This window comes from Phyllopteryx taeniolatus, chromosome 7 (assembly GCF_024500385.1).
Source record: "Phyllopteryx taeniolatus isolate TA_2022b chromosome 7, UOR_Ptae_1.2, whole genome shotgun sequence".
In the NCBI taxonomy this organism is placed as follows: domain Eukaryota; kingdom Metazoa; phylum Chordata; class Actinopteri; order Syngnathiformes; family Syngnathidae; genus Phyllopteryx; species Phyllopteryx taeniolatus.
In genome coordinates this window covers 15,578,091-15,605,956 of record NC_084508.1, presented here as the reverse complement: position 1 = coordinate 15,605,956, position 27,866 = coordinate 15,578,091, and the positions used below count along the sequence as shown (strand labels likewise).

General features: G+C 44.0%; 3 protein-coding genes across 5 annotated transcripts in view; all 3 read left to right on the top strand.

Annotated features, from left to right (window-relative positions):
* Nucleotides 1-2,045, top strand: part of haus5 (HAUS augmin-like complex, subunit 5) — an 11,099-nt gene extending 9,054 nt beyond the window's left edge. For all 3 annotated transcript variants that reach the window (XM_061778990.1, XM_061778991.1, XM_061778992.1), the window contains 4 exons: nt 1-16; nt 673-811; nt 882-1,014; nt 1,796-2,045. The exon at nt 1-16 is cut by the window's left edge and continues 81 nt beyond it. In XM_061778990.1, the coding sequence (XP_061634974.1) occupies nt 1-16; nt 673-811; nt 882-1,014; nt 1,796-1,895 (388 nt within the window). In that variant the 3' untranslated portion in view covers nt 1,896-2,045. The remainder of the gene's footprint in view (nt 17-672; nt 812-881; nt 1,015-1,795) is intronic.
* A 346-nt stretch (nt 2,046-2,391) lies between these two features.
* sin3b (SIN3 transcription regulator family member B) overlaps nt 2,392-27,866 on the top strand; it is a 30,311-nt gene continuing 4,836 nt past the window's right edge. Inside the window, exons 1-18 of the mRNA XM_061778989.1 lie at nt 2,392-2,920; nt 3,977-4,083; nt 4,286-4,439; nt 8,484-8,852; nt 8,976-9,131; nt 9,636-9,764; nt 9,881-9,970; nt 10,060-10,178; nt 11,792-12,005; nt 12,124-12,240; nt 16,530-16,768; nt 17,644-17,827; nt 18,479-19,346; nt 21,899-22,068; nt 22,150-22,323; nt 23,901-23,993; nt 24,079-24,173; nt 26,653-26,851. Coding sequence (XP_061634973.1) covers nt 2,798-2,920; nt 3,977-4,083; nt 4,286-4,439; nt 8,484-8,852; nt 8,976-9,131; nt 9,636-9,764; nt 9,881-9,970; nt 10,060-10,178; nt 11,792-12,005; nt 12,124-12,240; nt 16,530-16,768; nt 17,644-17,827; nt 18,479-19,346; nt 21,899-22,068; nt 22,150-22,323; nt 23,901-23,993; nt 24,079-24,173; nt 26,653-26,851 — 3,600 coding nt within the window. The 5' untranslated portion in view covers nt 2,392-2,797. The remainder of the gene's footprint in view (nt 2,921-3,976; nt 4,084-4,285; nt 4,440-8,483; nt 8,853-8,975; nt 9,132-9,635; nt 9,765-9,880; nt 9,971-10,059; nt 10,179-11,791; nt 12,006-12,123; nt 12,241-16,529; nt 16,769-17,643; nt 17,828-18,478; nt 19,347-21,898; nt 22,069-22,149; nt 22,324-23,900; nt 23,994-24,078; nt 24,174-26,652; nt 26,852-27,866) is intronic.
* Nucleotides 14,150-15,580, top strand: LOC133480639 (uncharacterized). Its single transcript, XM_061778993.1, has one exon. The coding sequence runs from the start codon at nt 14,449-14,451 to the stop codon at nt 15,409-15,411; it is 963 nt and encodes a 320-aa protein (XP_061634977.1). The 5' UTR covers nt 14,150-14,448; the 3' UTR covers nt 15,412-15,580.

The following is a 27,866-nucleotide window of genomic DNA, read 5'->3' as shown; positions in this document are numbered from 1 at the left end:
GTTCCCACTCTACAGGGTGAGCGCACAACACTTGTATCTGTTGTGACCAAAGTGTAACCAACTTTTTGTTCTCACGCAGCACAGCGTTCTGTAATTTGGGTGCATGATTCAGCGGTTTACAGTATGACTGAAAAAGAAAAGTTGTGGTGTCGTGGGCCTGTTAGTTTGTTTTGATTGCTAAATGTCATATTCATTTTACTTTACAGATTCAGACAAGACTTAACATGAATATCAAAGACAACCATCCACTATGTGCATCCATCCATCCATTTTTCCGTACCGCTTGTCCTCACTAGGGTCGCGGTCATGCTGGTGCCTATCTCACTGGAGTCTGGGGGAGAGGCGCGGTACACCGTACACCTTGTACTGGTTGCCAGCCAATCGCATGGCACACATAGACAAACACTCATTCACACTCACAGTCACATCTATGGGCAATTTATAGTCTTCAGTTAACCTACCATGCATGTTTTTGGGATGTGGGAAGAAACCAGAGCACCTGGAGAAAACCCACGCAGGCAAGGGGGAGAACATGCAAACTCCGCACAGGCGAGGCCAGATTTGAACACAGGTCTTCAGAACTGTGAGGCAGATGTGCTAACCAGTCGACACCGTGCCACCCCGTTATGTGCATTTTACACTTTTTCTGTAATTCAATTTGTCTTTATCAAGGCTCCAGAGGAGTTGTGCGCCCAAGCGTGCTGCGACCACCTCGAGTGGCGTTTTCTCGTTCAGTTACTACAACTTAACTCTACCACTCTTCGGAAATCCAAGGAGTGGGCGGCACGGCTTCTTGCATCTGATCACAATGGTAATCAAAACAAAGCATTGAGTGTTTTTGATTGCACAGTAATTCTTTCCCTCATTATTGTATTTTTAAGCCTTGCTGTCCAGAGTCGAAGAAGAAGATAAGAAATTGTTGAAGTCTCTGGTTCCAAGGGCCAGAATTCTCACCCAAAAATGTGCAGAAAGCCTTTCTAATGGAGAGAAAGTCCAAACAGCCATCTCTGACTGGTGAGACGCATTGTGAAAAGCAAGACACCTATTGAATACTCAGGAGGACTGACAGGTTTAGCTATTACTCCTGTCAGTTATTATACAGCAGGGATCACCTACCTTTTTGAAACTGAGAGCTACTTCTTGGGTACTGATTAATGTGATGGGCTATGATGCACTGTTTTGAAATAACACATTTGCTCAAATAAGCTTTAATATTGTTTATAATTGTTATTAGTGATAGTTAGATAGTTGTATTTCAAGAATGATTTAACAAGGTAGGAAACAGATAAATATCAATATGCAAAACTTTGTTTCTTTAAATCTCTGCAAGTGTTTACATTTTCAAATGATTACTTCTACAACATTCCTAGGAAATCGAAATGTCCCATCACTGGTGAGCTAATTTTAGAACAGGCCTTTGGGCTACTCATGTGGTCCTTGGGGGCTACCTGGTGCCCCTGGGCACCATGTTAGTGTACAGTATTTGCATATCCAGCAGCTCTCAGGAAATATGTTTAACTTTGCATGTTCTGAAATTATTTTACAGTTCAGTGAATGAATATAGATTTAAAACAAAAACATGTTTAATTGGACAACACTGTTAAAAACAGTCCGATGAGTTTTAGGCTGTGACTTGATCCATAATGGAGTGATGCGTTGTATTATTGGAGATTACAAAGTATGAGCCACATTTATATCATATTACATAACATTTCTGCATATTGTAATTTGTTGTCGTCTCGTTTGTTTTCTGTCTTTGTTAACTTTGTGTTTGTGTGTTTGTTCACACACGTAGGTGGGATCAGCCAGCACAGCATGTCCTACCTGATGTCTGCAAAGGAGGACTGACTTTTCAGCAGTGGTTAGAGAGGTGGAAACTAGCTGCCAAAGCCTAAGTGAAAGGAGAATAGTTTACTAAAGTAGCAAAACTGTCTTGCTGTATTGGTTATGAAAATGCACGAGGTAATGGTAATTCTCACATTATTCATTATTGTTCAGTTCCTGTTTTACTCTGTTATGTTGTGCTAATAAATACACATTTGTCATCTGTTCGTGTCTTTCTTGAAATGAATAAAGTGGCAAGTTATCTTAGATACGTTTACAACCATGTATTACATTCGCATAATATATATGCATACGAAGCTCATCAATGCTGCTACTTGTATCCCCAAGTTGCTGTAGTCTCGTCATCGATTATTGGTTAAACCTGGTTGTAAATGCTATGCGTGTACGCTGTGATTTCACATAATGTAATAATGTAACACGGTTCCTTTGTAGCAGTGTGGGGGGAGTGGAGCTATCTCATTCTTGTTAACTGAGCTCCGCCCATCCCCGCGCATGCGCACTTGTATTCTTACGCCCCTTTTTCTTTCTTTTTTTTTTTCCTTACTTGACTCTAGCTTCCGGACGCGGAGAAACAGCGCTGCCGCCGAATTTAAAGAGACAGGCGATAGTTATTTTAAACACGATAAACGGTAACCATTGTCCCTCAGCTTGTTTTTTTCCCCCCCCTCCCTCAGATGCGTCTTGACTCCGCTCGTTCAATTCGACGATGTTTCGCCGAAGTCTCTTCGAGTAGCAGCTTGTCTGTCATCTCGGCTGGGTTTTCATTCCGTTAGCGCCGTGCGGAGCAATACTGCCCGAGCCAGGCAAAGTAGGGCTTGCTTTGCTCGCTGGCTCACTGGTGGCAGGCTGGCTCCCCGACCGAGAGGACGCTTTGTCGGCTAGCCAACCCGCCGAAGCGACACCGAAGCTTCCCTCGCAAGTTGGGCTTCCGCAGCCTCCCGTCGCCGGGCTCATGGCGAAGATCCAGGCGCACAGCACGGCGAAACAAATCAACCAAATTCAAGACAAGCCTTTCGTTATAACACAAAAGCAAGTGCAGCAGCAGCAGCAGCAGCAGCACTTCCAGAAGCTCAAGGTAAGAAGACAACGGCAAAGGGGGAGGAAAAGTCCCCTCAGAGTCAGTCACAACCATTTTGTTTTATTACACCGGGCTTGCCTTGTTTGAGGCACCGAACGTCGAGACGAGTGAAAGCGTTGTTGGCTAACAGCACCGCGGAGCTCGCTGGCTTATCAAAAGTAATTCATTTCACATCAGCTTAACGTTGATCTTTAATCTTAAATATGGAAAGTGTGTGTTGTATGAACGGGCGTCCCATGTGACAGTCGAATGACACAGTTTGCGCTACTTTCTCATTTCACTATGTCATTGGCAGCCACCCAGAGCAAATGTGAACTCAAAAAAAGCTCGCTTGTGGGAACTTCCTCCATGTTCCCTATTTCAGCCACCCTGAACAAAGTGGAGGACGTCAGCCAGGCTAGCCGAGAGAGGCTACTCCACTTGATTAGCAGCTTCTTTTACGCGTTTATTCGTATCGCGGTGTTCGCATTTTGTTGTTGTGAGATGGTTAAAATGGGCGACGAATAAGCCTCGAGTGTCAAAATGTGTATGCGTGTGTAGGTGCTCGAGGAGTTATTACCGTCATTTGACTGGCTAATGATAGCCTGAGTAACCCTCCAAAGATATGTGGCAATGCTTTGTTCGAACACATTATTTCATCGTAACCTTTACCCAAACTTGCTCGTAGCGAATAAAGACAGACCCGAAGCTGTGAACAAAAAGCCTCCTGGCGTGTTTTGGTAGCCACGCATTCATTCCATTATTTATTTATTTACTTGCTGTACACCGCGTACAGCTGTTTACTTGACTATTCGCTGACAGAGATTTCGGCTTGGACATTGACGATAATTGCCGTGTTCGAAATATGTACGAGTACCATTGAGGAAATTCCGCTGTGCATTGGTGTGTGTTCACGTACAATTCGGAGAGGGCATTTGCTTATTGAGCTAAATATGAAGCGTACGCTGTTGAACTGCAGCAGAGCTGATTCAGCATCCTGCCTCGTTATTTGGCCATGCCGAAATGCTTCTGTAGTGTGCTTAATGCTCCAAATGTTCTCGACGTGTTTTGCAGGTTGAAGATGCCTTGTCATACCTGGACCAAGTTAAAATACGTTTTGCGAACGACCCAGGCATATACAACAAGTTTCTCGACATCATGAAGGAGTTCAAGTCACAGAGGTATTTTCCCATTCTCTCTTCATCTATTCCCCAGCAGAGACTTACAATGCAAATGCTTGGGATTGTGACGTTTGTCTGCAGGACTTTATTGTATTGCTTAATATCTGAACATAACTGATTGAACCGCACTCTTTTGAGTTGCCTCAACATTTAAGCACATGTTGTTGTTCTTTTTTTAATCACTGATGTATCTCCTCTGCAGCATTGACACTCCAGGAGTAATAAACCGTGTGTCGCAACTTTTCCATGGCCACCCCGACTTAGTTTTGGGCTTCAATGCCTTCCTCCCACCTGGGTATCGGATAGAGGTCCCAAAGAATGGAATTGCTTTCCTTCAGTCACCTTTCTCCACACAGGTGAGACAGTAGCCACTTTCACACTGCATTCCTGGTAAATTGGCACTCTACAGACTATAATTAGATTTGTGGCGACGTCAGTGGGGCACTGACCGTTGCTTTCTATACAAGTGGTGTGGGTAGTGAGTTCACCCATTTTCAATGCGGATTATCCTGTTGCGGGGAGCTGGAGCCTATCCCAGCAGACCTTGTCGGAAAGCCAGGCTTCACCCTGAACTGGTTGTCAGTCAATCACAGGGGAAATACAGAGACAGACAACCATTCACATTCACATCTTCACTGAGTGGGAACTGCACCCATGCGGACTGCATGTAAATCAGGTGAATGTACCAATTCAGCATCAGGGGCACATAAAATTCATGGGGGGGGCACAATTATTATAACCCTACAGATACTTTTGATAATCCTATAGACTACTCTATTTGCAAAGCACTGATGCAGTCATCATCATGTTAAACCAACAGCAATTATGACGAGCTACCAGTCCTCATAATTTTAGGTATCAATATCCACAAAACACTTGAGTGTTCTACTTACCAGGTATAATACCAGAGGCATATCTCAAACTGAAAATGCACCGAGGTGGTTACAGTTTAAGGGCTCCACATGCATTACACACACACACACTTCTAACCTACTTTGAGTAGGGTGTCAATATAGCAGAAGGCGGTGTATCTCGGCGCTGAATGTCCTCATCAACACTGCATCCTTCCACTCATAGTGAAATACAGTATGTGCGTGAGATCCTTTCCATAAGCAAGCTGAATCGCATGGGCCTTGCGTCTGTGCAGCATTCTGCACCATGGTCCAAGGAAAAAGAGTTTTCTCACATTGCCATGGAACCTCCTAAAGTTAGGGCAAGTGAGCAAGCGCTGACAAACGCAGTCAGCATATAGCTTGGAGTGAGTGCGCATTTGAATGTGTTAAGTATGTTAGCTATTGTCCATTTTACATCTTAATCTTCAGCCTCTGGGTCCAAAGTAGCCAGTATGCCAATTAGCTCCACACTGTGCTCTCCAAAATGCACATCCATCTCTCTGGCGTCTATTTAGTATCCGGTTTTGCATAGGACACTGTTTGAGTTTTCAACCACCTGCGTATATTCACAATTGATAATTAGCAAAAATACTCACAGATTCACTTCGAAAATTGTGCGGGACTGTTGTGTGCCTACATGGCATACATCACGTCACGTAACCTTATGCAGTATGTACCGGCCAGTCAAGCCGTGACAGGCTGTTGCAGATTAGGTTCCTGTCAATCAAATATAATCACACCATTTTTGTCTTTATTTTTAATGTCTTAGTGATTTAAAAAGAAAAAAACTCAACATTATTTCTAAACCCAAACAACGCTACTATGATAAAATAAAATGTTTCGTTTTAGAGATCCGTGTCTTGTGGGCGGGCACTATGGCCCGCCCATGCCGACCGGTGTGTCCATCAATGACATAGACAGTGAGTCTCTGCTCCTAAACGTCACACTTTGGTCACGGGTGGCAGTGCTCCACCTTTGTTCTGCCTCTCATAGATACTATTTTGGAATAGTCAGTCTGCTTCAACCCTCCCATCCTGCATCAGTCCCATCCCTTAGACACAGCTGCTCAAAAAGATGGCTAATGTCTAGATCATACAACACAATTTTAGTCCCGATATTGGTCCGATTTTGCTATCACGGGCGATTTCCCAGATCGGGCCCGACATATTTTGTCGGGAACGAGAAAACTTCTAGTCGTGTGACATAATTCACGACCAACGATTTGGCCCTACAATAGCCCTACGACGCCAAAATGAAAAGTCTAGCATGTTTTTAAAAAAAAATAAAATCTTCCATGTAGTGTGACATATCTACAACTCTCAGACAGTGCACCTCGACATCGACAAATAGGATTACGTATTGCGACCGGCGCATCTCCTCTTGTGCTTGCCGCCTTCAACATACTTGGTCGTCGCTGTTAACATTTATTCACGTGCACAAACCAATGTTTACCGAAGCCTTAGAGCACGATTCAACAGAATGCCGGCATGTTTATGTACAAACGTTTGTGCAAGCACTAGCTTGCTAGGCTATGTAACGGTTTGTTGCCTGCTTGCGAGCCATATCATATGTATAAATATATATAAAAGTACGTGAACGTACCACACGCCCTCCTTGAATGAACATCCCAAAACACCCTCTCCCGAGCACCTTGTGACACTGCATGTTTTTTCCTCCTTTTGTTCTTTTTTTTTCAACATTGCCGCTGCGATCCATTGTTTGACGACAACTTGTTGCCATGGTAACGGTTTTATCCGGTTTCGGTTAAAAGTGACACGTTTTCTGGTCACGCCTCCCCGACACTGTTTGATTTGACAAGAAAAAACCCAGTGATCGTAAAAAACGGGATACGGTGGTATCGAAATACACGTCGTGTAGTGTTGCCACTGTCTGACTGAGATACGGCAAGATTTTATGGCAATAGTCTAACATAGTGCAAAAGACCAAATTTGTCTTGTCGTCTGATCCAGACATTAGAGGGCCAGTGTGTTTTAACTAATGATATGCAGACATACCCAATAAGACTCAACCATAGCAAACTACAGACTGTATACGTACATCTTTAGTTCTCTTTTTGGTAAGTGCAAACATGAGCTCTTAGGATGTTCTCAGTGGCCATGGCAGCCCCGTTTATCGAAATGCACTGCAATGTGAGATTTTAGCCAATTTGGTTTTCATATTAAAGTTTTGCAAAAAAAAATTCACAGTCTCTGCAGGTGGATGGGGCTGCTAAGTCCAGGAGGCTCAAATGCACAGGATGGTTCGGCTCACGGTTTACCACGGAAGCCTGTCACATTCTGATGGGGTCCCTTACGTTTCTCACGTTCCGTCAAGAAGACACATGGAAACGGCGATAATTTGAGCAAGAATTGCCAATGTTATCAGATTACCTTTTTAATGATTATTTAATTTTTTTCCAAACAATATAACAAATACAAAAATATTAGTGTTAAAAAAAATCAACCAAAGGGGAATAGGCTGAAGCTAGAGCTTTTTAACACCTGCTCCGTTTACATTTCAAAAAAACAAAACATATCAACCAATCAGGTTTTTTTCTTCACATTTCTTCTACATATTACATTGATGGATAGCCTTAATTTTCCATAGTGTGTTTCCAGATTAAATAATTAATAAAGTGAGCCTGTACAGGGTAAAAGTAGGGCATTTCTGAACACCCTGAGATAATTAAGATATTATAAAAACGTATTTCTAAACAAATACAGGCTTCCCCTTGAAAATACAGCCTTACACCAACTGAACTAAATATATGACCCCAGCTGCTTAGTGCAGAAATACTATCACCACCCCAGTATTGTTCATTTGCCACTGATTTTGTTCTTTTTCAGATCAGATTTGCAGTGAGATTTTAAAATGTAAACAATTCAAATGGGCTTCAGTGCGAACAGCCTGTGAACATGCAAAGTTGATTTTTCTCCATTTATTTCAGCAAACATTTGCTTTCATGCTCCCCAGAAAGTTACGGAGCCACTCGTCAAATCTTTGTCCTTCATTATTGTCTGTCTTGTACTGTGTGGTCTTCATCAACCTGTGAAGAACATTTTAGGATTGATCCGCTCAGTGCACCAATATGTTCACCGTCAAGTGTACTGTGGCTGTTTGCTGTGTTAATGCTGCATAGTTGGTGTAAAGTGGCTTTTCAAAAAAAATTTGTAGCGAGAACCGCTGCTGTTGAAACCTATGCTGTAAGTACCAAAACAAAACAGCAAAGCTACATGTTGAGACCCAACCACATCTTAGGGCTGTACATCTCCAACCATAATTTCATAACACATTGGTGTTCAGTTCATTATACAGATTAATGATGCTTTTGGAAACGAGAATAAATAATGGGCGATCTAGTATATTGGGTGTTAAAATAACGTGGTTAAACTTGTCCACCGTCTTGGCAGTCTTTCACTGGCTCCTTGTCAAAGACAAATGTCATATTCTCATCTACTGCGGCACAGCCAGTCAGAGCACTTGGACTTCAATTTGTCCTCTGTTCAGGTGTCGCCCGGCCAACAGGGGAAGATTGTCACCACCTCCACTGTAACATCGACCTCCGGTGCTGCGTCCACCACCACCTCTGAAGCCGGACCTGCCCACAGCGGTGATGTGAAGCCAGCTTCAGCAGAGTCTCTATCTTCTTCAACTTCTTCAGCTGGGCCTTTGGAAAATCCAAGCAGACTGTCCCTTCCATTAGCAAGCAAAGACAGTCAGAATCAGGCCGCCACCTCGTCAGTGTCCCCGCCTGCCTCGGAGACCAGCCCGGTCGAATTCGACAGTGCCATCAGCTACGTAAACAAGATCAAAAACCGCTTTCTGGACCACCCAGAGATATACAGAGCCTTCCTAGAGATTCTTCACACATATCAGGTACTCCCCTGTTAAAGAGCTGCGATACATCGTGCTGTTTAAGTTGCCATTCATGGCCATGCTCTGGCATTTTCTCTGACTAATGGCTATTTAATAATACTCTCACTGCTTTCCACTTCCCAGAAGGAACAGCTGGAGGTGAAGGAGAGCCGAGGAAGTCGAGGTACCAGCGGGATGACTGAAGATGAGGTCTTTTCTAAGGTTGCCAGTCTTTTCAAGGGACAAGAGGACCTGCTAGCTGAGTTTGGCCAATTCTTGCCTGACGCCAAGAGATCACTGGTCAGTACAGAAAGAGTGATATTAGCATGATCCCTTTGGTCCCTAACTTCCATCCATCCATTTTCTGTTCCGCTGTATCCTCACAAGGGTCGCGGTCGTGCTGGAGCCTATCCCAGCTATCTTCGGGCGAGAGGCAGGGTACACCCTGAACTGGTCACCAGCCAATCACAGGGCACATAGAAACAAACAACCATTCGTGCACACATTCACACCTATGGGCAATTTAGAGTCTTCGATCAACCTACCATGCATGTTTTTGGGATGTGGGAGGAAACCAGAGTACCCGGGGAAAACCCACATAGGCACGGGGAGAACATGCAAACTCCACACAGGCGGGGCCGGGATTTGAACCCCGGTCCATAGAATTGTGAGGCAGATGTGCTAACCAGTCGATCACCGTGCCGCCTGGTCCCTAACTTATTCTGCAAAATGCCATGCTGATGAACCTCATATTTTTAACACTGAGCTTATATGAACACACATGATCCAATGCGTTTTCAATAGTTCACCGGGAACTCACTGACTGGAGCGAAAGAGCAACTGAAGAGGCCAGAAGATGATGACCTGATAACCAAACAGAACAAAAAGAGGCCCAGACCCATACTCCTGCCCCACATGTCTCCACTACTCAAGGTAGTGCATCTGAATTGTTAACTACTTGTTTAACGTCAGTGTATAAAGCGAATTACCAATATATTGTAGGTCTGTACTTTCGAGTAGTTCAACATGACTGTTTTTCCCCCCTAAAGAAAAAAATGAAGTATTCCTGTACCAAAGACCAGTCCATCGCGTCAGTCGGCAAACATGGAGTCTTGCGAGAATTCTCCTTCTTTGATAAGGTGAGGTATCGTTGACATTATTCCATGGCAGATTAGTGCTGGGTAATTATGCAGGTTCTATAGCATTGTCATTGTGATTTGTCCCTCAGGTTCGCCGCCTGTTTAAAAGCCAGGAAGTGTATGAGAACTTCCTGCGCTGCATTGCCTTGTTCAACCAGGAGGTGGTATCAGGAGCTGAGCTGCTCCAGCTTGTCACTCCTTTCCTGGGGTAAGTAGGAAGTCGAAAATGACTGAGTAGGGCAATCTTCTTCCATCCAATTTATTTAAAAAATAAAATTACAAAATTCATTATACAGTAAATACCCCTCCATTAAAGGTTCCTATGTTCCAGACCCCCTACGATTAGAGAAAATCGGCAAATTAAAAATACCCTATTTAAATACACCCTAGGCATGTTTTATAACATTTCCTGTACTTACATTTTTTTTAAATGTAAGAATATAAACAGTACTTAACTAATGATTTAATTAAAATGTATTCCACATAAAAGTTAAATAAAAATTGTGCCTAAATACATGTTTAAAACAGTTCTTAAAGCTTGAATGCAAATATATTGAACATAAAAGTTAAAGTCTGGGCGTCCCTGCTAAAGCTACTGCCCCCGCGAACCGACCTCGGATAAGCGGTAGGAAATGGATGGATGGATGCATAAAAGTTAAAATGACTTGTACTTAGACAGCGATTCTTTCACGTACAACTAAAAGGAGTCCGCATACCACTAGTGGTACGCATATCACACTTGGAGAATCACTTTGATCTATAATTAACATCCATCCATCCATTTTCTGTACCGCGTATCCTCACTAGGGTCGTGGGTGTGCTGGAGCCTATCCCAGCTATCTTCGGGCGAGATGCGGGGTACACCCTGAACTGGTCGCCAGCCATTCGCAGGCCACAGAAAAACCATTCGCACTCACATTCACACCTACGGGCAATTTAGAGTCTTCAATTAACCTACCATGCATGTTTTTGGGATGTGGGAGGAAACCGGAGTACCCGGGAAAAACCCACACAGGCACTGGGAGAACATGCGAACTCCACACAGGCGAGGCGGGATTTGAACCCCGGTCCTCAGAACTGTGAGGCACCGTGCCCTATAATTAACAAAACTTTAAAATGCTGAAATGTAATTTATCGCAACTCACCATACATGGAGAAACATTTCAGTTTTTTTCCACGTGGATGGAGCCAAGTTAGCCTCATGACCAAAAATCGAAATCTTGCCAGCAACCATTATGTTTGCATGTATCAGTGACTTTCAGTACTTCTGTATATTCTGAATTCTGGGAAAGCGCAGTGACATTCCATTTTAAAATGAGTGCTTTAAAAGAAAGATGTGATCCTAATTTTCTGATTTCAGAGTGACTGTGCTGTTAGCTTAGTGTTAGAGAGATTTTTGTACGTTACTACTACTCAATATAGAGTTTCCTCTGGGTCGCACAAAGATTGCGTTTGACTATGTTTGCATCCTTCTCTCTACTGAACTGTAATAAAATAATTGGAATCATGCGATCTCAAATCTTGAGTTTGAGGTCAGCAATTCCAGTCAAACTTGGGAGCAGGAAATAACATACCCTATCACAGTTTGGGTGAATTCTTAAACTGCATTTTTTTGAGTGCCTTTTACCTTGTGATTTTAAATAACAGAAATCTATGGGTAGTGCATTACTGTCTTACAGTAAAAAGCAGTATATAACAGTAATTTGTAGAATGTTACTCCCACTGCAGCAAATGGCCTTATAATACTGTATAACAAAAAAGCGAAACAGTGTCCGGGATTCTGATATTTGTCATTCAAGTTTGAATCCAAATGCTTTCCAGGAAGTTTCCTGAAGTGTACACACAGTTCAAGTCCTTCCTGGGAGACAAAGAACTCTCTCATGCCATGTCCGGGCTGTCAGATCGCTACATGGAGGGAGGAGGAGGCAGGGAGGTGGATTACGCCTCTTGCAAACGCCTGGGCTCCAGCTACAGAGCACTGCCCAAGACATACCAGCAGCCTAAATGCAGTGGGCGCACCGCCTTATGTAAAGAGGTGTGTCTACTTATTATTCAATTACTCTTACAATATTTTATTGACTGATAAATGCCCCATCAAACAATATTTATGTAGTGAGAAACCTGTCACTGATGCTTTGTATTGATGTGTTTAGGTATTAAATGACACTTGGGTGTCATTCCCCTCCTGGTCAGAGGACTCCACCTTCGTCAGCTCCAAGAAGACTCCTTACGAGGAGCAGCTGCACCGCTGTGAGGATGAAAGATTTGAGGTAAGATAGATGTTCTTATTTTTCTTAATGTGTGAACCTTTACAACGATAATTAGAGTGTCTGCACATGTTCAGTGAACCCTACCTATGAGACGAATAGCAACATTTTTCAAACCCCACCTCATAACAAAATATACACAAGCACATATTCACACACGACCTGCCTCTTACCACAATTGACGCCGAGTCACTCAACACAGAGTGGATAACGATTTAGCCAATTAACAGCCAGCCAAGTTTACACACTCATTCGCTGACTCAGACTTGCCTCAACAGGCCAGACCCTGCCTTTTAAAGTTACACGCCTTCAGTCACAGTTACTATAGTACTGTAAAACGTGAAGATGGTGACCCCAAGTGGACAAAAATAACACCTGCACCTCACATGCATATATTTTGATGATATATGCATGCATGAAATATTCAGGCACTATTTTGTGGGTTTTGTCTGTAGCCCTCATAGGCAGTACTCACAAAACCGTTGAACCCTCAGTTCACTGGGGGAAAAAAACCCAAACCGATTGTCGTAGGAACGAGCCCTCAAAACGCTTCAGTAGGCACAGCGACTCGATCCCGTAGCGTCGAAGCGGCAGCCCGGTGGCGTTGAGCAGGCGGGACCCGTGGTGTTCAGCAGACAGGACCCGTGGCTTTGAAATAGTAAATCCGTTCGCGTCCAAAAACAGTCCAAGCATCCGTTCGTCCATAAAACAGTCCAATCATCCGTTCGTGTCCAAAAACCAGGTGCAGACCCCCGCCCAAAAAAAACTCTCTCCCTCTGGTCCCGCATCTCCCGCTCTTCCTCTCCACGACTCACCTCCTTCCCCCAATCCCATTGGACCACCACCCCTTCAATCAATCATTAAAACAAAAAAAAACCTGAAATGTTCACAGACCCCTCGGGACGCAGGACACCCCAGTATCCATCCACACAAAGAACCAAACAAACTTTTAACTAGTTTTCACAACAGCAATTCAAACAAATACAGTTTAACACATTTTAGTCAGTACACTACACTCTCCCCCCACAAAAAAAAATTTGTCATGCCCTCATGACATGTATAACAACATAAACTTTTATGAACAGGATAAACACTCCCCTCTCAAACCAATCCACTTATAAAAAATGCTCTTGTACCTCAAAGGTGGTGGAGATAAGCCATATGTCTTATCATCAACCTTAGCTAGAGAGACAGTATGAGTACTAACTGCCACAGAGCTTGGACTCCCTAACAAGTCATAGGTTAGTCGGGTAGGAACCCTTTTCAGTCTTTGAGGCCGTCGTGCCTCGTCTGAACTCTCTGTAACACTGTCTTGTCTCGCAGTCGTTACATCGAATGTCTGTGCTTCAGTGTCCCTTCCAGTATCAACAGTACTTTCAAAAGTCTCATCTTGCACTACGGATCCATCGTCATCTGTTGCCGCAGATGCCTCAACTGTAACCTCATCCATCTCTTGGTTAATTGGAGGGACAACTTGATCCAAATCCATGCTGACAGGTTCTGATTGAACAGTTTCCTGAGCTTCCGGTTGTCTTGACTCACATATGGAGTGATAATCATACCACACACCCATTTCATCCTCTTCTGAGTCAGATGCAGACTCAATCTTTTCAACATGATCAAGCGCTGGTACACCAGAAAGATTACAGTTTTCAGCCCTCTTTGCTTTGAGTCTTTTGCTGGCTCTCCGTTTGCGTTGAAGTGTATCTTCGTTCTTTTCCACATTCAATTTCACTTCCTGTCCAATGGGCAGAATGTGATTTCGGTGCAATACTTTGTTAGAGCCTTGTCCGTTCTCTGGCTTCAACTTGAACACAGGCAAACCAGGGAGTTGACTCTCCACAACGTATGGTGTAGCTTTCCAACGATCAGCTAGCTTGTGTTTTCCTTGCAATCCAAGATTTCTGATTAACACCCTGTCACCAGAGACTAATGGACAGAAACGAACTCTCTGATCGTAGCGTTGTTTGTTCCCTTCATTTTTTTTTCTAGCCATGCTCTCGGCGAGCTGGTAGGCAGTCTGTAATTCTCGTTTCATGTTTTTGACGTATTTCAGATAGGACTTGGTGGATGTACCATCACTTGAGACTCCAAATGCGCACCATGTACTCTTTCTCGCCTCTGCTCTCCATGTGTTTTGGGGGCTAACTTTTGAGAGAATCTCCTCTTCAAGTCTAAATTGTTGAAACATAAGGCACCGTATTCCTAATTATGGGAGGGCAGGCCAAAGGTAAAAAGAAAACCAAGCCAAAGAGGAAAGACAATCGTCCAAACAAAGATGCCGGCATAGTGGGCTTGACACCTCAGGAGAGGATGAAAGTGAGAATGCATGAAAAGGCAAAGAAGAAAACGGCTGCCAAGTACTCTGTTGAGCAACTACTGGAGAAGACTGAAGAATGCATGGACAGTTTTGACTTTGAGATGGCTGGACTCTACTGTCAGCGTGCCCTGGACCTGGAGTCCACCAACCTGCAAGCTCTTGACATGCTGGGACACATCTCCTCTGAGCTTGGAGACATACAGAAAGCTAAAGGAGTTTTTCTGCGTGCTGTGGAGCTAAGCCCGGATGGAGGCCACAGTAAGTACATGTACCTGGGGCAGATCCACACTGGCCAGGAAGCTGTTGACTACTACACCAAAGGAATACAAGTCCTGCTCTCTGCATTGGACAAACAAGCACAGACCACTGACCAGGCCGGAGTTACAGCTCCTGTAGGTGAAGACCTTGAACACTCGACGATGAAGGATGTTAGCGTTGCTTACTGCTCCATTGCTGAGCTTTACCTAACAGATCTCTGCATGGAGGAGGGTGCATCAGACAGGTGCAGAAAGTTCATTGATAGAGCATTGCAGTATGACCCCGCCAACCCCGAAGGCCTTCAGCTCATGGCCAGCTACTTGTTCAGTACAGAGAAAAATCAGGAAGGCAAAGAATACTTGTTGAAGAGTGTCAGACAGTGGCTGCCTGCCCAGAAACGGACTGAAGCTTCCTCCAGCCTAGAAGACGATGTGCAGAACCAGCTCCCGCCGGACGAGCCCCCACATGTAGCCCTCATAGGCAGTACTCACAAAACCGTTGAACCCTCAGTTCACTGGGGGAAAAAAACCCAAACCGATTGTCGTAGGAACGAGCCCTCAAAACGCTTCAGTAGGCACAGCGACTCGATCCCGTAGCGTCGAAGCGGCAGCCCGGTGGCGTTGAGCAGGCGGGACCCGTGGCGTTCAGCAGACAGGACCCGTGGCTTTGAAATAGTAAATCCGTTCGCGTCCAAAAACAGTCCAAGCATCCGTTCGTCCATAAAACAGTCCAATCATCCGTTCGTGTCCAAAAACCAGGTGCAGACCCCCGCCCAAAAAAAACTCTCTCCCTCTGGTCCCGGATCTCCCGCTCTTCCTCTCCACGACTCACCTCCTTCCCCCAATCCCATTGGACCACCACCCCTTCAATCAATCATTAAAACAAAAAAAAACCTGAAATGTTCACAGACCCCTCGGGACGCAGGACACCCCAGTATCCATCCACACAAAGAACCAAACAAACTTTTAACTAGTTTTCACAACAGCAATTCAAACAAATACAGTTTAACACATTTTAGTCAGTACACTACATGTCTATCATGGGGGCAGTTTGGAACATACTAAACAAGAGATTGCGGTATTTATAGTTTAAACGCTAAATATACCCCAGACTACGATCTCCAAACACTTGAATATGATTTCAAACCCTTCTTATAACATTACCTTTAAAAATTGGCTACATATGATTTCATTTCGAAAGAATGCACCAGAGGTGCGAGGAAGGTGGCGTGTATGCTTTGCAACCCATAATAATATCAACTGCTTTCCCATTTGCTATCTTATTACATTTTGAAATCTGTGATGCATTGATACGAAGTTTTTAAAATTCAAACAGTGTACTGCAAATGACTATCCTTAGTTGGACACTGACTGTACCTTAGCAGCTAGCTGATCTACTGTTAACTTCCCTCACTGCCAATAGCGATCAGGACCTTGCCCCACATTATCTTAGGGGGTTTACCACTCTGCTCGCTACCCCAACTCGAACATGGTGTCTTAGGAGCAGAGCGTATTGGCGGCATCTTTGGGTGTTCCATAAAGAGCACAAAAACATGAATAGGTGCAACAAGATGAGTTTTCAGTCAGGTTATATTTGTTAGGTTCTACAGAAAAATTCACCAGTAGGTGAATTATGAATCAGCGAGGGTTCAGTGTACATACTTTGAATGAAGTGAGTGTTCATTAAAAACATAAATTTGAAAAAAACCCTCTAGTTGGATGTGGTTCTGGAGACGAACCTGGCCACCATCCGAGTGCTCGAGAGCGTCCAAAAGAAGCTGTCACGTCTCTCACCCGAGGACCAGGATCGCTTTCGACTAGACGACTGCCTGGGCGGCACCTCTGAGGTCATCCAGCGCCGCGCCGTGTATCGGATCTATGGTGACAAGGCCCCTGAGATCATCGATGGGCTGAAGAGGAGTCCGGCCACGGCGGTGCCTGTCGTGCTCAAGAGGTCAGAACTGTTCTTTCTCTGCTGAGATTAAACATTTCTTCTTCACTGGTTAAAAATTTGATTTAGAAATTCCTATTTGTATTAATTATTATAACGCTAAACTGTCATATAAACCAGAAATAGCTGCGTTGCAAATTAACTTTGTTAGTTTACGGTCAATGATCACAGCATCTCATATGAGCAATATTGATTAATATGCCTTATACTGTAATACTGAAATATTGATGCTCAGTTTTGATTCGTGCTGTAAGAAAAGTATTATTTTAACAATAGTTATGAATTTGCCTGTAGTTAACTGCACTTACACCTGGCGCCATTATGCCCTTCATGTATCTAAATGTTAGACCGTTTTCTATGATGCAGTACACTTAAACTATCCATCCATCCATATTATTCTGCATATCCGAGGTCGGGTCGCGGGGGCAGTAGCTTTAGCAGGGAAGCCCAGACTTCCCTCTTCCTAGCCACTTCATCCAGCAATTCCGGGGGGGGGGGGGGATCTTTAGGTGTTCCCAGGCCAGCCGAGAGACATACACTTGAACGTCACAAAAAAATGACAACCACAATAATTTACAGATTGTTAAATTTAATACCCCTGATAGTCATCAAAGCTGAGTATTATCATATTTATAAAGGCATAATGTTTGATATACTATATGTCTTGTTAAATTATACATGTGCCATATGCCTAATGTTATGGCTGTTGAGTGTGCATTATGCATGTATATGCATGTTAAACTCAACTTAAAGGCTGCTATCTGAATGGAAACATTCGCCCTGATTGTGAGTGCTGCCATGATGGCTAACAACATACAGTGGTGCTCACATTATCACATTAACATTAATAGCAATTGAACCTGTGCTGGGGTACACAGATTGAAAGCGAAGGAAGAGGAGTGGAGAGAGGCCCAGCAGGGTTTCAACAAGATCTGGAGGGAGCAGTATGAGAAGGCCTACCTCAAGTCCCTGGACCATCAAGGAGTCAACTTCAAACAGAATGACATGAAGGCCCTGCGCTCAAAGAGTCTCCTCAATGAAATAGAAAGTGTCTACGATGAGGTAAACGCTATTTTCTCTCTATAGCTCGGATCAACCAGTAGCTGGACACTGTGACAATATGATAACGTTGACAGTAAATGTTTTGTGCAATGTTCAATGCCGCATCACAAATACACCCACATAATTTAGTCATAATAGGAAAGTCTGGCTCTTTACTCCTTAGCTTTTTGTCCATGCTCCAATGATCAGCTCTTGTAGATTTTCATCATGTTAAATGTTTTTGTTTGTTGTTGCAGGTATTATACATGAAACATTTTGTCTAATGTCCATTAAATTTATTTTACTCTGCAGATTTCCCAGCTTTGTCTCTTTTTGGAGACCCCCCCCCCCCCCCCCCCCCCCCCCCCCGAGTTCCTGGGTCATAATTTACACACAGAACAGAGTGAGCCTTTTATTATTCCAGTAATGGACAAATTCCAGCTTGATAGCAGGAAAGTGGAGAATAGCAGCACACAAGAATAATAATCAAAAATAAAAGATTCCCAAATATCAGGCAATGTCACTGAATGATAAGAATTCAAAAGAAAATAAATTTCTCTTTCTTGGACTTCTATACAAAATCGCTTGACAAAATGCTATTTGGGGACAAGTATTTATGTGAGGGTCGATACAGCCTGTTTAAAGCTCATCATCTTCACGCTTGTGTTTTAGCGACAGGAGCAGAGCACGGAAGAGGGAGGCGTTGGCCAGCAGGCTCGCAACGGCTCCAGCGCGGCGTCGGCTAGCGAGCCTCACATGGTGTTTACGTACGAGGACAAGCAGGTCCTGGAAGACGCTGCCGCCCTCATCATCTACCACGTCAAACGCCAGCCCACCATTCACAAAGACGACAAGGACCACATCAAGCGGATCATCCAGCACTTTGTCCCCGACCTGTTCTTTTCACGCCGAGGCGAGCTCAGTGACACGGAGGATTGGACAGATGAGGAGGCGGAGGCAGAGGAGGGAGGAGAACGAGGAGCAAGCGGAGCAGTGGCAGCAGCGACGACAACAACAACAACAGGAGGGAATACTAACACTTCTGATGCAGCAGGAGCAGCAGCAACCAGTAGTCAGTCTCAACCTCAACCAGTCCAAGCCCAAGCCCAAAGCCAGCAGCAACTAAACAATGAATCCAGACGGAGACGCTGCAGCCCATCCCAACCGGCAGACACCGAGGCTTCCAGCACTCCTAGCAGCACCAGCCAAACTGCGACCACCACCGGATCTATCCCCGGATCCACACCTATGGAGGCCAGTTCTGGCACAGCTGCTGAGAAGGTGGACCTGCGCGACCCTGAAGCAGAGCACCAGAAGGAGCTGGACGACGTCTACAACCTATTCTTCGTCAACAACAACTGGTACTTCTTCCTACGGCTGCACCAGACTCTGTGCTCGCGCCTGCTGCGAGTGTACCGGCAGGCCGAGCGGCAGCTGCTGGAGCACCGCGCCGAGCAGAGCAGGGAGCGGCTACTTGTGGCCGAAGGGAGGCGGGAAAAGGCGTGTGACCTCGCTATGGAGCTGCGCCTCAAACAGCCAAGTAAGTTGGAAAAGTCTCTTATGACCACACATTTGTTTTACTGTTGGTGTCGTTACATTGATAAAAATCTTCATTCATTGAACGAATTGAATTCGTAAGCGAAAGTCACTGATGGTGTAGTGGTGCACTCGTCTGACTTTGGTGCGGGCAGCATGGGATCAGTTCCCACTCAGTGACGGTGTGAATGTGACTGCGAATGGTTGTCCGTGTCTATATGTGCCCTGCGACTGACTGGCGACCAGTTCAGGGTGTAGTCCGCCTTTTGCCCGAAGTCAGCTGGGATAGGCTCCAGCGCCCCGCGACCCTAACCAGGATAAACGGTGTTGACAATGGATGAATTCGTAAGCCAAGGTACCACTGAAACTACGGCCAGAATGGTGGTATGGTACAGTTAGAATATCTGCTTCACAGTTGTACCTTGCTGTGTGCAGTTTGCATGATCTACCTGTGCTTGTGTGCTCACATATTTAAGAAAAAATAAAAATAGCTTGCTAGGTTAATTAGCTCATTCACTGCCTGAGCAGGGAACTCTGCCAGGTATTTGAGAAATTTCCCTCATTTTTCAAGCCCCACAGAATATTGTGTACTATGACTATATAAACACCAAAACAACCAAACAAAAGCTCAGACTCTCCTTTCATCATAAAAAAGTTTGTCTCTAGTTTATACCATTCTTTAGTAATCAGCAGTCAAATATATGCTCGTTTCTGAAGGAAAAAAACGGAGAAAACAGCCTTTTTGTGAAAGCAGACAGATCAAGCAGAACAATGACTTAGACACCAATATTTTTTTTCTTTAGTGAAAATCTCAAACATCTGAACATTAGACAAAAAGCGGCACGGTGGCCGACTGGTTAGAGCGTCAGCCTCACAGTTCTGAGGAGCGGGGTTCAATCGCCGTGCCTGCGTGGGTTTTCTCCGGGCACTCCGGTTTCCTCCCACATCCCAAAAAACATGCATTAATTGGGGACTCTAAATTGCCCATAGGTGTGGATGTGAGTGTGAATGGTTGTTTGTTTGTATGTGCCCTGCGATTGGCTGGCAACCAGTTCAGGGTGTACCCCGCCTCCTGCCCGATGATAGCTGGGATAGGCTCCAGCACGCCCGCGACCCTAAAAATGGATGGATGGACATTAGACAAAAATGCATGGACAAATCGGGCTCCCACACCTGCACTTTCTTCCTCCTCATCCTCCTCCTCTGCCGTTTGCTCAATAGTCCAGGTTTTTATTATTACCTTGGGCATAAAATCTAGCAAGGTTTCACCCACATCTGGATTTTATTCTTTGGTGGCAGTGAATCGGATCTTGTGTGGTTGCCATTTTCCTTGAAACCAGTCCCTACTTCTGTTCAAAGCACAACCTGTGCAGTTTACAAATATAAATATTACTAAAATACACTGTTGAAATTTCTGTAGTGGTACATAGAGGAAAAAAAACCTTTCAATTGCCTTTTTTGTTTGCACGGCGTACTGGAATAGGAGTCGAACATCTGCTGGCTGCTTAACCTGTAAATTTTAAAAAATACATACGATTACTAGAGAATACTTTTTATTGATGACGTATTTGCAAGGGTAAAAAAAACTAAACACCGTCGCAATCCTAAAAGACGTTCGACTTGCGGGTGTTGCATTACTGCAAAAGATGGACGAGCTGTAAATAGAAAATTCAAATCAGTACTGGCAACAGATGTTGCATTGTAATGTGAACTAGTGGGACTAAAGAGAAGGGAGAATTCTTTGATCACTAAATGTAGCGAACGCTAGGTGGAAACGAGTTACTTTCGTCTCAGGATCTCAGGATGAAGCACGGGTGCTTCCAGGCGATCCAGAGGGAGTTCACTCATCTGACTATTCTGGATCCCCTTTACTCAAATCCTGGTCAGCAGATGATCAGCTGGCAAGCAGCTGAGAGGGTCTCGCCATATGGCCCGGCGTTTTCAGCGATAGCTTTGCTAAAAAAGGATCGGCTCGGCGCCACATACTTTATTCCCCTGAATGATCTAAGGCGTCATTCCTGTCGGTCGCAGTAATATTTTTCTTGCCTTGGCACAATAATTTTCTAGTGCCAAAAGCTTTTTTCAGAATTTTTTTTGCCCTTTTTTTTTTCCATTGTGGTCTTTCTCTTTACCGCCATTATGCTTTCATCTTCTCATTGTGTCCTGCACCCCGCCCCCTCCTCCTTCTTCTTCCTCTTCAATCTGAGAGAGGGACGTTCACTTCAAGGCATTGTTGCCCTCTACAGGGTGCCATTCCTTGTTGCAGTTATCCAGAGGCTTGATGATCACACACAAACTCCTCATTCACTTTAATTTTGGCTCGGCACCAAATGGTACTCTATTGTCAAAAATACCCTTGCAATATTAAGTTGTTTTCCAACTTACTAACAAAAACAGAAATAAATGAGTGGGACTTCTTTTGTAGCGGTAACAACAGTACACATTCATACCTTCTACAGGATGATGTCATGTTTATTGATTCCTAATTGGAGCTACAGGGGATTGCCTAAAAATTTGCTGATGTTGCATACATGTCATGTTTATGTGTGTGTGCAGGTGAGGTGGAGTTGGAAGAGTACTACCCAGCCTTCTTGGACATGGTGCGCAGCCTGCTGGATGGCAACCTTGACTCGACTCAGTACGAGGACACACTACGGGAGATGTTCACCATTCACGCCTACATTGGCTTCACCATCGACAAGGTTATCCACAACATCATCCGGCAGGTAGGCGAAGTCCCACATACAGCACCAGTACTACCAGTGTGACGCTGATCACGTCTTAATTTAAACTCTTTGTCACTTTAGCTGCAGCACCTGGTGAGCGACGAGGTGTGTCTGCAGGTGGTGGATCTTTATCTGGCTGAGAGGAAGAGGGGTGCCGCCGGGGGGAACCTCTCTTCTCAGTGCGTGCGAGCAGCCTGGGAGACGAGCTACCAGTGGAAGGCTGAGAGAGCCATGGCCGAGGAGAACTGTTTCAAAGTCAGTCAATCAGAACAGATTTTTTTTATTTATTTATCCTTTGTTGATCTAGTAATTGTCCAATTGAGATACAAGATCTCTTCTTCCAGGGAGACCTGGGCCAAGATGGAGTATATTTTAACAAATCTGTGAAGGCATAAATTTTGATATCGCTCTTGACCTCCCGACCTATATTGTCCAGCCGTACCTGGTGTGACCGGCAATCGGCTCTTTGCACATAATCTTGCAACGTCATATCCATTGTGGGTAGTATGATTTTACCCTTTCCCGGTTAGGCAAAGGTCAAGTATGAGCCTTAAAGTGGATAGGTTATTATTATTTTTTTCTCTCTCTCGGGCAGCACATACTGCATCGTTGTGTTCTGGTGTGCACGTCATCCAAATTCAACAGCAATTTTAGCGGTGACTTGTGAGTATTTTTTTGTGAGAAGTTCACTGTCAGAACACACAGCAAAGTGTTTGCAGTCAGCACCACGCAACAGATTATTCAACCGAAAACCCTCGAGGGGAAAAAAAGAGACTACACCAAGGTCCCCTCCTGGTATTGTTCCAGTGGTATGATTACTCTCTTCAACCGCCATGGCTGGGTGTTTGGGACATAGTAACCAGACCTAATCAGCAGGAGATGAACGGCATATGGAATGCACTTTTGCATTATTGTTCTTTAGGTAATTTACTGATCTCAAAGAAAGATTTCCAAGAAATACTATCGCAGAAGTGTGATCATTTCTATTTTAGCATTTACTTGCCAAAGGATCTCTCAAAGAGATGAGCACAGCATGTTTTGTTTTTTCCGACAAAATCAGTAGCTTTTTGGATCCGGCGAATCTTTATCCAAATGTAGAGCTAATTTTTAGTACATGGATCTCTTGATTTAACAAGTCAATTTCTACTTTTAATTCAATGCTTTTGTGCACTGCACAGGAAAGCAGGTTGTGGGATAGAACAAGACACACAAATCAGTGAGTTCAACATTGCCGGAAAATCTGCGGTAGCTTAAAATGCCATTGAATTTGGATAACGATGTGTGCGTTGGAACACTGCTATGCTCATGTTGTTTGTTGCTTTTGGAAGGGAGATGTCTTTTTTAAGGCTTAAGACAACATACATGGTTAGTTTGGGCAAGTCCTGTAAACATGGCATGACATGTAGTCATTCCCCACTAGTAATTTTTCCCAATTATTTTAGAACAGCATAATCACAAACAAAGTTCACTGTCATTGCATTTCTTTAAAGGCGGTACGTTGGCCGAGTGGTTACACCTCACAGTTTTGAGGTTGAGGGATCGCATCCAGGCTTTCTAGCATTTCTGTGTGAGATTGCATGTTCTTGCCGTGCTTTTTATTTTTTATTTTATTTTTTTCTCCTCCTGAGTACTTCGACTTTCTCCCACATTGCAAAAATGGTTGTTTATCTTTACAGTATGTGCTCTCTGATTTGTGGGCAATCTTAATGAGAGTAAGCGGTGTAGTAAATGGCTGGACTCTTTTCTTTATTTACTGGGAAATTAAGTTTGTCTTTAACCTATTTTTATACAGTTGTAACTAATGGCTTAATATCTGCTGTTTCTTTTATTAGGTGATGTTTATTCAAAATAAGGGTCATGTGACAATAACCATTGAGCTGCAAGACACTGAGGAGGCCCAGGCTGATGACCCCTTGGATGTTCAGGTAAATGAATTAGATAGATTTTTAAAGCAAAAAATCAAGACTTGTAATTGTTCCAGTTAAATTAATTTCATTTTTGTTGTTTCAGTGCTTGTCCAGCTACATGGAGCAGTTTGTTGGAACTGAGTCCAGCCTGTGTTCACAAGCAGACGGCTACTTTTTCAAACCTGTCTTTCTTCCACGGTAAAATAGTTCAACTCGCACCTGTTATGTTTTATACTTTGTGATATTTCATTCATACACAGGTCTGTTCTCGCATGCTGGTTGACCTTAATTTTTTTCAGGTTTTAAAGCACTTTTTAATCACAAAATAATTACTCATTCTGTTCCAAGGACAGACAGTCGGCATCATAAAACCTTTATTATTAACTGTCATTCAAGTGTATTTAAAAAAAAAAAAAAAAAAGAAAGTGCACCACACACACACACAAAGATTCTGTTCCGTGGCCTATCTTGAAATCTCACGTGATCACCTGATCCCACAAAACCAAAGAAGAAGAAACACTTCCGGATTTGCACCGATATTACCAGAGTGTTTCCGAAGATTGCCGGAAGCGGGACCGTTGTTAAATGGTTATGACGTCTCAAAAAGACTTGATTTGGAAAATACTTCTTGCTGTCTGGGGAACCTAATTTCATACAAAAAAAGCAACATTGCGTAAGACGTTTGTTCTTATTTACTGTCTCTTCCTTGTTTCTGAGTCAAGGCGCTTCTTGATTGGCTACATTCTGTTCCACGTCACCAATTCACGGCGTCATGACTCGGCTTTCCCACACAAATATTTTTTGGTTGTAAATATTGAACACGTTCAATATTTAACGATCCTATCTTTTACCAAACCAACTTTTTCTAGTATTTGGGATGTAATATTGGCTCTATGATGCCTCAGTAAATAAGTGAAATATGAATTAAAGGCGGCACGGTGGTCGACTGGTTAGAGCATCAGCCTCACAGTTCTGAGGACCCGGGTTCAATCCCCGGCCCCGCCTGTGTGGAGTTTGCATGTTCTCCCCGTGCCTGCGTGGGTTTTCTCCGGGCACTCCGGTTTCCTCCCACATCCCAAAAACATGCATTCATTGGAGGCTCTAAATTGGCCGTAGGTGTGAATGTGAGTGCGAATGGTTGTTTGTTTCTATGTGCCCTGCGATTGGCTGGCAACCAGTTCAGGGTGTACCCCGCCTCCTGCCCGATGACAGCTGGGATAGGCTCCAGCACGCCCCCGACCCTAGTGAGGAGAAGCGGCTCAGAAAATGGATGGATGGATGAATTAAAATCATCCAGGTATTCCTGTGTTCCAGACCTTTTTCTGCCGAGAAGCCTGAAATCAGGTCATTCGAAATTCCCAAGCTTATCTACGTCACTAGCGAAGATCTCCACCTACCTCTTTGCTCCCAGGCCAGCGCTGTCAACATAACGTGTGGTCTTCTTACAAGTAGGTCTTCTACACAGAGGCATCCAATAAGAGCAAAGGGGACAGTCTTAGTCAAATATGGACAAAGTGAATGCAAAACTGGGCCAAACAGAAGTAGCAGTCAGAGGGGCCTTTTCTGGACACTAGTATGACAAAATTAAGTTGTTGTTTTTTTTTGTTTTTTTTTTTTTAATGAAATTGAGACTTTTATACTAAGTCTGCGTCACAGTTCTGAGGACCCGTGTTCAAATCCGGCCTCGCCTCTGTGGAGTTTGCATGTTCTCCACGTGCCTGTGTGGGTTTTCTCCGGGTGCACCAATTTCCTCACACAGTCTAAAAACATGCATGGTAGGTTAATTGGAGACTCTAAACTCTCTAGACTCTGTTTGTTTATATGTGCCCTGTCATTGGCTGGCGACCAGTTCAGTATCCCGCCTCTTGCCCAGAGTCAGCTGGGATAGGCTCCAGCATGCCCGTGACCCTCGTGAGCATAAGTGGTATATAAAATGGATGGATGGATGTTAGAGAGTCCCTCTATGGAGGTCTATATAGAAAAAATATTGGACCTTTAAGATTATTGGCGCTGACCCGTTTTGTACCCTAGAATTGGGACAAATCCACTCTTAACACACATCAGACCTAAGGATAATCAAAGACATAACATAGTCTGGCGTTTGACATCATTGGTCGGGAAGGGGCAAAATTAGGACAAAAAGCCTGATTGTCTTTGTATGTACCAGGCCTAAAGGCACATTCAGTCTTGCTTACAAAGTCGGGTTACGTCGCCGCCATAAGAATGGAATTTAGTCATAAACCGAGGACCCGTACGCAAAACAATGACATAACCAATTATGTCAAAACTGGTGAATAGTTAACTAGTTGGTAAGCGGCATCACACAGAAATACACGTGATCCTTGTCTTTCGATGGTCTTGAGGTGCATGTCTATTTTTTTGTTTCTGTGTGATGGTGTTGTCTTGCTTTGTTTTGTGTACCTGTATATATGACTGCTTTTTTGTGTTGTGTGACTTTCTTTGTTTTTGTGTCCATGTTACTAACTGTGCACAATTAACTACTTAGCACAGCATGGGTATCACCAGAAAATCATAGCCCTTAATAAGGGTCCAATGTTATTCCGATGTCGTTGCCTAAGCTCTTTACACTGCCTTGGCGCCATATTGGCATGCATCTGTTCTGGTGTTGACGTGTCCATATGAGAAAAGGTTAATATTGCGTATCTGTCTTGTATAGGAATCTGCGTCGTTTCCGGCGCTGGCAGGTGCGTCAGGTGGAGGCGATGCGCTGCAGGCGAGAGTGGGCCCGACAACTGGGCGTGGAGAACGCCGGCAGCCTGGACTGTCGCTTCAAGCTCAACACTCACAAGATGGTGTTTGTCATGAACTCCGAGGACTACATGTATCGCAGAGGGGCACTGGTCAAGGCCAGGAAGGTACGGCAGCCAGTCTTCTTTTTTGAGTGCTCTCCAAGGGCCTTATTTACTAAAGGTCTGTGCCTGCGAAGACAAGTTCCAGCTTGATTGCTCACTTACCGTTTGTGGAAACAGATCTACTAACCGGGCGTGGCCCAGATTGTGTCTACCAAATTGCCGTGCATTCAGATTTGCGTGTTCTGGGAAGAGCAGATGCAAATAGATTAATTTCGCCCATACAATGTGATTTATCAAACATGAAAACAATTGTGATGGTTGATTTTGCGAATGTATGTATTTAAATATTGTCAAAACGTGCAAACCTGTGCCATCGTAGCGTAGGCAAAACGAGAGGTTATGAGAGTACTTTTCCACTTGTACAAGCATTTTTGAGATGCCAGAAAAATAATGCAATATATTGTCAGGAATGCCATTTTGGAGCTTCTGAAGGATTTATTTGCTGACTTCTTTGCCAGTCACAAGGCTTTCATCTGTAAAGTACACTGGCATCACTTTACGCGTTTGTTTTACCTGCCCATCAGAAGCACGATTTCAAGACCCAAAATAAGCTGGCGCAGTTCGTCTTAGGTTTGATAAATCACACACATTGCTTGTGCTGAATGAATCTATTTGCAGAAACCCCTCCCACAACGCTCAGAAATGCCGGTTGCGCCTGTTTAGTTGATCAGCTTCCACATCTCTTTGAGAGCGTTATTCAGTGTGTGCCCGTTTTTGTATGTGTAAACCTTCAGTAAATCAGGCCCAAAAGTATCCAAATTAGCCAACGTTTTTGAGCAGAACCCCTGTTCGCTCATTTTATAGTTGAGCACACCTTACCTACTGCCACAGCTGACCATGCGGGACCTTTTTGTTTTGTTTTTAAATAAATGACCAGTCGGCTTAGGGCAACATTAGCAATAAGATCAGTTTGTGCAAAGGAGGTTGCACGACTGACATGATTAAACACTTTTGGGTGCATGGCGGTAGAAGTATAGGAGTACCCCATCTTTGACATGCTAGCTCCAGTTCAGACCCT

Coding starts and splice junctions, on each gene's coding strand:
- LOC133480639 (XM_061778993.1), top strand. CDS start 14,449: ATGGGAGGGCAGGCCAAAGGTAAAAAGAAAACCAAGCCAAAGAGGAAA.